The 10,154-nt window shown below is 40.8% G+C and overlaps 1 protein-coding gene across 1 annotated transcript; it reads left to right on the top strand.

Annotated features, from left to right (window-relative positions):
• Positions 1-518: 518 nt before the first annotated feature.
• Positions 519-4,799, top strand: LOC311191622 (fibrinogen-like protein 1-like protein; the record flags this gene model as incomplete). The annotated part of the gene is made up of 2 exons (XM_084263847.1): positions 519-666; positions 4,102-4,799. 2 exons carry the CDS (start codon positions 519-521, stop codon positions 4,797-4,799), a joined length of 846 nt encoding a protein of 281 aa, XP_084119973.1.
• Positions 4,800-10,154: the final 5,355 nt, after the last annotated feature.

Below are 10,154 nucleotides of genomic sequence, written 5' to 3'. Positions count from 1 at the left end.
TCACCAGCCTGGTTGCCCTTCTCTGCACTCACTCCAGGACCTCAATGTCCTTCTTATGGTGAGGAGCCCAGAACTGGACACAGTACTCAAGATGCGGCCTCACCAAGGCTGAGTACAGGGGCACAATCACCTCCCCAGACCTACTGGCCACACTGTTTTTGATAAAAGCCAGGATGCCATTGGCTTTCCTGGCCACCAATGTCTTTCCTGTTACTGTTTGTCACATGTGAAATTACATTTCATTGCCCAGCATGGCACAAGGTGACAGAGGTGAGACGCAGGCTAAGTGTAACAGCAGTGCTCTGTGTCAGAGGAAGGACCAGTCAGAAATAGAATGTGAGGCATCAGGAAAAGGCAATGTTCTTGAAAGATGGGAAAAATCAATTTTGGTAGGGGCCCGCTATATTGAAGCTTTCTGCTTTAGGCCTTTCATACTGAAGGTCATAAATCTTTCCATTTTCAATTCCAGCCTGTGTTACAGCTCCATATTGCTGCAGGGAAACCAGCTTGGAAGGAAGATGCTGTTGACGAGTTCAGCGGGATTTATTCTGTTCTTGCTGTCTCATTGCTCTGTGTCAATGAGCACCAGAGAGGCAGTGGTCTTGGCTAATGCCCACCTTCTCCCCCAAAGAGCCTATGAGAGACTGGGTAACATCAATGAAAAAGGTACTCATGAAGTGAGTGAGTGATCTGGATGTATGCTGTCACTTGCTTTGCTATAACATATTCATGCAACATATTTGAAAGCCCTGCAAAAATAATCATAGAATCGCTTAGGTTGGAAGAGACCTTTAAGATCATCAAGTCCAACCGCATTGTCGAGTCCAACCACAAATAATTTGCAACATGAACATGTCCTCCCCTGAAATCCAAACTCTTTGAAACCCTTGCTCAGCTGCCACCTAATTTAAGATAAATTAACACTTTTAAAAAATATATTTTTGTCAAAAATCACCCAAATAAACAAACAAAAAGTTTTGTGGCCTTTGAAGACTTACTCTTAGGACAATCCTACCTAGATTGCATCTGACACCTCAGCACCTCTGAATCTTATTGATATCTATAGCTGAGCAATTCCTCTGCCTATCTAGATGGCAAGGTCTGACTTGGTAGGTTTTCTAACATGCACCACATCAGACCCCACATAAAATGTACGCAAGAAGAGTAGTGGAATTGATTAGTTTCCTTCTTCTGACTGATGACACTTGAGGCTTCATAAAACTCACTTTCCAAGTGAATCCTGTAATAACCAGCCTAAATGATTTTCTCATTATCTGTCTATAGAAATTGTTGTATTTTGCATGAATAGTATTCAGAGAAAAGCAAATACAAGGGTCACTGTATGTATCGTTGGCTTTGACATCACCATATACTTAAACAATCATTCTATAAGATCACAGGATCTGGTATGCAGTCAGGCTGTGTGTACCAGGTGAATGTTCTAGCAGCAAGGGTACAGTATCATGTATGCTCTTCCAGGGTATTTAATAATGTTCTGCCCACAGTATTGCAATTTGAAGTATTCTGTTCATGGCTTTAGATTCTCTTAGGCAATGAAATGCCTAAAAATAAATCTTGGAAAACCTATATACTTCCATAATCTGTCCTGAGTGGCTTGGAAGTACTAATAAACTTCTGAATATCAAATATAAAAGACTATATTTAACACAATACTGATACTGTGAAAAATGCTATTTAACAGGTTTAGTCCAGCTGCACTTGTACAAAGCCTGTGATACAATACTTCATGCAGTATTAAATCAATTACATTGCCATTTCAGCAGAGACTGAAAAGAAAGTCACCGTGACTTGAATAGAAAAGTGAACCATAAAGTCAAGGGGAGACTGGAAATATCTTCTTTAAAAGTGATCTTTACAGTATTCTTATTAAGTATACTGATGCAAAGGCAGGAATGTGCTGATAAAATTCAATGATACCATAAAGTAGGAAATGTGAATATAAAGAATCAGAATATTAAACAGAAAAAAGCAAAAATAATATCATTGGGATTCAAAAAGTACAAAATTCTAGGATTTACTGCAAGTTGAGGGCCTTACCAGTTACAAAGACCCAAAGACCAAATTCTAGATTAAAGGAAACTAGGCAACACAAATGCAATCCTAGAATATATCAACAGATACCTTCCTAACAAGATTTGGGAAGAATCAGTGTCACTATATAAGGCCATCTGCAATACTGTATGCGAATTTTAACCACATTCTAGGATATTAATGTGCAGTGAAGATGTGCAGAAAAGCTACTAAGATAATTAAGTCTTAGACTACTTTAAAAAAATAACTTGTTTACCCTAACAAAATGAAGGCTGATTAAAAATATACTCGTCCTCATGGTAAGTTGGGGCTCATTGCCAAAGAAGCACTATTTAACTAAAAGACAGCATGACACAAGAAAGAAAAAGATGGAAAGTGGACACTAATAAATTAGATGGGAACCAGATTAGTATTTCTACTGAAGTCCACAATGCTTTCCAGTCAGAAAAGAAACTGAATATTCCTGTGAAGAATACTGCATGATGTAGGTCCCTACAGGACCACTAGTAGATAAAATAGTTATACATGGTCCTGCCCTCTTCCCAGAAAGTTAAGGGTGCTTTTGTTGTTGTTATTGTTAGTGTATCTCTTGGTCATCAGACCATGCAATGAGATTGACTCTTTTTACACTTTTTTCTTCTGTTCAGCAAAAGAAAAAAATGTGTTTGGTAAAAGGATCAGCAGGTACTCTCTTGTCAATGATTTGGGCAGAGCAGAGTATTTTTCTGAGCAGTTATTTTAAATTTCTATCTTTGGAAATATTTCTTCTTAGCTGTTTCTTAGACAAAATTTTTAAAAAAAAAAAGAAAAAAAAAGACACCTTACCATACTTTCCTTGAATTACTTGAATTGAAGAAAAATAAAAGTTCTAAATACAGTACCTAAATTTCTATCAGTCATTGTTGGAACAGAACACAGAATTTCATAGGCCTGAAGAACTGTCATTTTATAGCACAGGTTGTGTGCAGGATTTTTTCTCACAGAGGTATTAAAATTGTCAAGTTTTTATCAAATATAAATTACAAATATTCCGTAGTATAATGAGATAATGACATGCCTTTCAACTCCATGGAGAAGCGAGTGATTTCAATTCATAAACATGTTTCTGAGTAATCGAACAGACATTGAATAACATCCTTCTCTAGAAAAGGAACTCCTAATATATGAATTTATACATATATAAATATGTATTTAAATAAATCCTCTTCTGGCACTTAGAAATCTCACAGCCAATTGTAAGAAGTGGAGCATAGTGCCTTAGTCTCGAAGCTGTTTGACACTATGGTATAGCAAGAAGTTACCTTATAAGCAAGTTACATTTAAAAACCACGGTGTATATATTTCAGCCCAACAGGATGGTCATCCCAAGCCTGTTATGCCACTTTTATTACCCCTAATATTGGTGTTCAGCACTGCACAGCATTGTAGTTCTATCTGCAAATCAGTGGCAAGATTTAGCCTGGGGTTTGCAGGCAACTAGAACTTTTCCTAAGAAAATCCTCCGACATTTATTAAGTTTTGTATTAGAAGAAGTAGGCTTTAATATCTCTTTTTTATCAAGGAACATGACAGACTTACTGGAATTTAATGCAAAGATGTTACAGATGCCTGAAGTATAAACTGGTTGAAGAAATTAGATTTATTTGTTAGGTATAAGGCTAGCTCTAGTAATGGTCCAACACACGGCACAGGGAACTGCAACCGTATGACTACTCAAACTAGAAGAACACAGGAGAAGAAGGAATCATTTGTACATAAATTTTGGCTTTTCAACCATATTTCTAAGTGCAACATAATGCACATTTCTGTTGCATGACAGAGTAACAACCCCTTTTTTTAAATTTATTAACATCTCCTGCATGTTCTGCCCTGCTATCTTCCTCCTGTTGGTGGGCTGAGTAGGTCCCCACCAGCTGGGGTGAAGTCAGACAAATCTTCCAGTCAGAAAGCAATAGTTCACTTACTGTAAAGGACAGAGTTCAATATCTAAAATTTACTATTTAAACAGAAGTTTACTTTAAAACTTTTTTTTTCTTTTTTCCTACTCAGACTATCCAAGGGATTGTTTTGAGATTTTTCAGCGCTCCAAAGGGAATTCCAGAGATGGTCTTTACATCATCCAACCAAAGGAAGAGCCAATTGTTGTCTCTTGTAACATGCAGGATGGTGGCTGGACAGTAATCCAGCACATTACAGCCAATAGTACTGTTGACTTTGATAGGACCTGGCAGGATTATAAATATGGATTTGGCTCTGTTCATGACAACCATTGGTTAGGAAATGAATACATGCACCAGTTAACTAGCAGCTCGGTGCGATACATACTTGGAGTTAAGCTTGTAAACCTAAATGCTGAAATCAAATGGGGACAGTACGAACCGTTCCTAATTGAAGGTGAAGATTCCCAATACCGAATCAGGGTAGGTCTATACAAAGGCAACGCCACTGATGCACTGACCCTGGACACAGAAGCTTATCTCCATGACAACCAGAAGTTCACCACCAAGGACAGAGACAATGACAATTACTTTCAGAATTGTGCGAAATTGGAACACAACGGCGTTCCCGGGGGAGGCTGGTGGTACGATGCGTGTGCTGGAGCAAATTTAAACCGTAGGAATGTGATATACTGGCAAAAGGACTGCAACAAGCAACGTGTGTGCAAGTTTGCATGGATGATGATCAAACCCGTTGACCACTTGTCATATCCAACCAAATCCTGTCCATGTCAGAAAGTAGAGCTGTAGATAAGCCGTGTGTACTTTGAAAGGGACACGGATTCTTTGTCCAATGATTGAAATGAACTCACACTGACTGAATAATCACTCTAAGTAATCATGACCAACAATTTAATTTGGGCCTCTGCAAGTGCTTTATGACAGCATATTGTCCAGGACTGACCTAGGACATAGACATCTGCCAACCACACAAGTGAGAAGTCACTGTCAGAAACTGAGACTTCTACTAGAACATTTAAATTATTAACTTCATAGTCTTCTAACCTAAAAGGAGCCAGGTACAAAATCCAGGATATGAAGTCTTATACCAGCTATAGATGAATATACACGCATTTCAGTAGGTTTTGTTCCAGTATGAATATTCACAGTTGATCTCCTATAATTGCACATATTCACATATGCAGGGAGGAAATTTCCAGTGAAGTACTTACATTTACAAAATACATATTGGAGAGTATTGTGTATCATAGGGCAGCATCAAGCCTTTCCATTCTTATCTTTAGTGCAAGGTACTTTAATATATAAAATTGGAATTATCCTCATTTCCCATGGTTTCTTTTCCCCTTCACTGACTCTTCTTTTTATCTCTACTTTTTAATGATCCCATACACAGTGTGAAGTATTCAGTGCAGGCTTTTCTTCCTTCTTTTTAGAGCACCCAGAGTTAATGGGATCATCGGCTTTGCCAGTAAAAGCTACTGCTCCAATGCTTACAACTTCTCTGAATTTTTCCCCAAGAAGCTGAGTGAACAGATTTTTTAAAAGATCAAATTGATTTTGCAGTTGTTTACTGATTGCTCTATTTGTTTCAGAATATTACTCCACTTTGTTTACCATGTTTTGATTTTTGCTTCTCCCTGTTCCATGAAAAAGAGAGGGTTGGCTTTATTTCACATTTTCTAGCTTCAGTTGTTTTGGCACTCAACCTTGACATTATTTAAATAGTGCCTTTTTTTTCCTGATTATAAAATAAAGAAACTTTGAATTTAATGATAAATAAATCTGTTTTAATTAAATATATAAAAGAGTTTCAGTTTTTATAACCTTGAAGACTTTGTTTTCTTTTACAGCTGTTTGGGTTACCTCACACATTTCTGTGTCATTGGAATAGCTGAATGACAACTGAAGAGTTTTCACTGTTGCATTAGGCAAAGTGTTGGGATAGTAATTGCAGTACCTTGTATGTTCAGGATAGTAATTACAGTATCTTGTATGTTTTCTTAGAGGTTTTGATTACATAAACTCACTGTCCTGGATTTTGAGTTAATTTTCACAAGAAACTGGGAGAGAACACAGTCAGAACAGCTGAGCTGAACTGGCCAAAGGGGTATTTCACACCATTCCAAGTCATGCTCAGAGTACAAGGGGAGGGGCTGGCTGGGGAGGAGGAGTCACTGCTGGGTGTGGGAGAGTGAGTAAGCAGCTGCATGGCGCCCAGCTTCCAGCTGGGGCTAAACTGACATCTTGGTAATGAATAAAAAAAAGCTGCAATACTTGAAGAGAAGGTACAGCTTCAAACTGTGGTGGGTGCCTTTCTTATATTAGGTAAATCCTCACTGGTCACAACGGTGCTTTGCTTTCGTGGCTGTGGTAAGTAAATCCTTACTTGCAGTGTGCATTCACTGCAGTGCTGTTTGTCACCTTCTGGGAGAGAGGTCAGGATCTTCGTTTTGCTGTACGGTGTGATGTGGACATAACATTGCTGGTCGTGAGGTTAAGCTGGGACTTCATGGAATATCAGGAGTTGGAAGGGACCCATAAGGATCATCGAATCCAACTTCTGGGTCCACCCAGGGCCAGACAAGTCAGAGCATGTGACTGAGCACATTGTCCAGATGCTTCTTGAATTCAGTCAAGCTGAGTGCTGTGGCCTTGCTGTCATGCCCATCCTCAGAATTGTTGTGTAATCACACCCAGTCTATGGGGAGGACATGGAGGGATCCTTTCTCCTGCTTTTTCACCTCAGGTGAGTCACAATGACTTTTGAGAATTTTGAATGCCCTTGGGATGTTTAAGCCATCTTGCTCCTATTGCTGAGTGTTTCAGGTCTTGTTTAGGGTTATAAAAAGTGTTTTAAGAATCTGCCCACAGGCTGGATGGTCATGGGTGCCATGGTGTGTGGGAGACTATGGGCAGGTTTCCAGGGAGCGTCTCACCTCAGTGGTTTGGGACTTCACTCCTGAACAAGCACAGAACCCTGATAAAGTGACAGAACATTTGAAAGGCAGATTCTGTGGCTATTCCAAGGAAGTACAACTTACTGTGCTGGTATCTACCAAACACTGCTTTATAGCAGGCAGTGCTGTCAGTGGAAAGAGAGGTAAAGCAGCCCCACAGGCACTGTGACTATCCTACCTTTGGTTACAGTCACTACAGCTGAACCAAGAAAACAACCTGTGCTGTATCAGACACCTCCAGACAGAAGGAATACAGACAAAAAAATCAGTTCATTTAGTAAGGGATGACAATGAACCAGGACTGTCACAAGAACAGAAGGAAAAGGCAGACCCAGAGATAATCACCAGATCCCTGTCCCTCAGTGAGCTGCCAGATATTCAAAAATATTTCAGCTGCCATCCAGGCAGGCACATTGTTACCTGGCTGCTGTGATGCTGGGATAACCTTGGAATTGAAGGGTAGGGCAGCCAAGCAGCTGGGATCTCTGTCTAAGGAAGTGGGCATCAACAAGGTGATTGAGAAAAAGAAGTTGCTGCTGGAGGCTACTTCTGTCAGGCATGAGGAAAAAGTATCCCTTCGATGAAGATGATGCCTGTCATCCAGGCAAGTGGAGCACCATGAAGAGAGGTATCTAGTACCTGAGGGAATTAGCTGTGTGGGAGATGGTTTATTGTGACCCAGACAACATGCAGTTACCCACAGATCCTAATGAAATCCAACCATGTGGCAGAAGTTTGTACAGAGTGCATCACCGTCATATACCAACTCACTGGCAGTAATGGACTGGAAGGTGGAAAGACGAAGTGGCACCAATGATGTTTGAAGTAGCTGGCTGGCTCTGGCAATATGAAGAAAGTGTCTCTTCCTCCCTCATCTCAGCTGTGGATAAACTGTCCTGGAAGGTCCAGCAACACAAAGAGAACATGTCCTACCTGAATGACCATAGAGAGAAAAAGCGGGATGAAAAATCTACCTGAACCCTAGGGGCACAAATATGCGAGCTGGAAGGAAAAGAGTCACAAAAGGAGATTCTTCCAGGAAAAACATTGCTCCAATTTCCAGTAGGCAGTCCCCCAGAGGAAGCAGAAGGCCTGATTGTACTTAGGATTCTCTGAAAGGGGCTTCTAAGTAATTTTTGCAAGTGAGTAACAAATACAATGACCAGGATTAGAGGGGCCCTGCCTCCAGCCAGGTGGAGAAGGACAACTGGCTTTATTGGACTGTGTGGATCTGACAGCCTGGCATGTCAGACCCACAACAGTACAAGGCTCTAGTGGACAGTGGTGCACAGTGTACCCTAATGCCATCAAGCCATGAAGCTGCAGAACCCATCTGTATTTCTGGAGTGACAGAGGATCCCAACAGGTGACTGTATTGGAAGCTGAAGTGAGCCTAATTTGGAATGAATGAGAAAAGCACCCTTTTGCAACTGGCCCAGAGGCTCTGTGCATCCTTGGTATAGACTACCTCAGGAGAGGGTATTTCAAAGACCTGAAAGGGTACTGGTGGGCTTTTGGCATAGCTCTCTTGGAGATGGAGGAAACTGAACAGCTGTCTACCTTGCCCAGTCTCTCAGAAGACCCTTTTGTTTTGGGGTTGCTGAGGGCTGAAGAGCAACGAAGGCCAATTGCTCTTCACTATGACTGCACCAGTGACAATACTACACCAGGACTCCCTGACTCCCATCCATAGGCTGATTAATTGACTGGAAAGCCAAGGAGTGATTAGCAGAACCTGCTCACCCTTCAACAGTCTCTATATGACCACTGCAAAAGTCTAATGGAGAGTAGAGACTGACAGTGGCAGAGTGCAGGCCACAGTTCGCTTTCCCGTGGAGAGATGTCCAGTACACCTGCCCCAGGGGTGGAAACAGCCCCACCATTTGCCGTGGACTGATCCCGGCTGTACTGGACCATGGGGACCATGGGAAAGCTCCAGAGAAACTGCAATACATTAACAGCATCATCATATGGGGCAACACAGCAGAAGTTTCTAAAAAAAGGAAGAAAACAGTCCATAGTATGGCATAGTATAATGAATAATTACATGATTTTCAGCTGGGTTAGTTAATTGTCACAAGAAGCTGTGAGGGGACACAGCCAGGACAGCTGACCCAAACATGCCAAAGGGATATTCCATACTCTATGACCTCTGTATACAAGCAGGAGGAGTTGGCCAGGGAGGAGGACTTGCTGCTTGGGGATGGACTGGGCATGGGTTACAGACAGTGAGCAAATTGCATTGTATATCACCTGCTATCTATATTCTGTTATAAATGTTATTGTTATTTTCCTCTTTGTTTGCTGTTCTATTAAACTATCCTTTTCCTAATCCATGAGTTACCTTTTTTTCTTCCATTTCTCTTCTCAAACCCACAGGGGAGGGAGGGGTAAGCAAGTGGCCAAGCAGTGCTTAGCTGCTGGCTAGAGTTACACCGTAACAGTCAACCAACAATTACCGGTAACCTTCTGCTTTTTAATTTATAAATGGACTCACAATTGCCATGAAAATTATATCATAGAAAATAAATTATACTGTGCTTTGAGAAGACCAAGACTACCAGGATTACTCTAAGAAGAGAAATTAATTGGTAAGTAGAAAAGCCAAGAAAGCAACTTGTATTTTTTACAGTGCACTGCAACATTTTCAGAAAGAGATACAGATCTATTACATGGGTGAGGCCCATGTCAGCATACATGTCTATTTTGCAGCATCTGATTTTTTTCCCCCTGAAATTGAGTTTAAAGACAGAAGTATGATAAGGGAAGAAATCGAGAGCAGCTGAGCTGAGTTTATTTGAGTGAATTTAATGTGGGTTCTGCTGTAACTCCATCAACCCCTCCAAAGTTGTAATAATAACAAAAAAATCATCTTGGTGCTGCCAGTCTCCCATAACTTTTATTGAAATTCCTCCCATATAGTCAGATCTTCACACATCTTCCAAAAATGTGTTTTGAATAATCCTGACACACAATTGAAAGACAGCAGAGTGTACGTGATCCTCAAAGGCAAGTTACCCACTCTTCAGCCCACCCTTGGCCTGTTTGGGAGAGTTTTGGAGGAAAGGAGAGTGCAAATAATCTGTATGAATGGCTTGGGTACCAGCAGCATAAATCCAGTTGCTCAGTTTTGGAGGCACTCTCTTAACATTAACTGGAGCCCTACAAACCTATGCTGACACTTAAT

Source organism: Gallinula chloropus (assembly GCF_964237585.1).
Source record: "Gallinula chloropus genome assembly, chromosome: 4".
Lineage (NCBI taxonomy): Eukaryota > Metazoa > Chordata > Aves > Gruiformes > Rallidae > Gallinula > Gallinula chloropus.
Note: the sequence above shows the minus strand (reverse complement) of the source record. Positions and strands in the feature narration are given on the sequence as shown.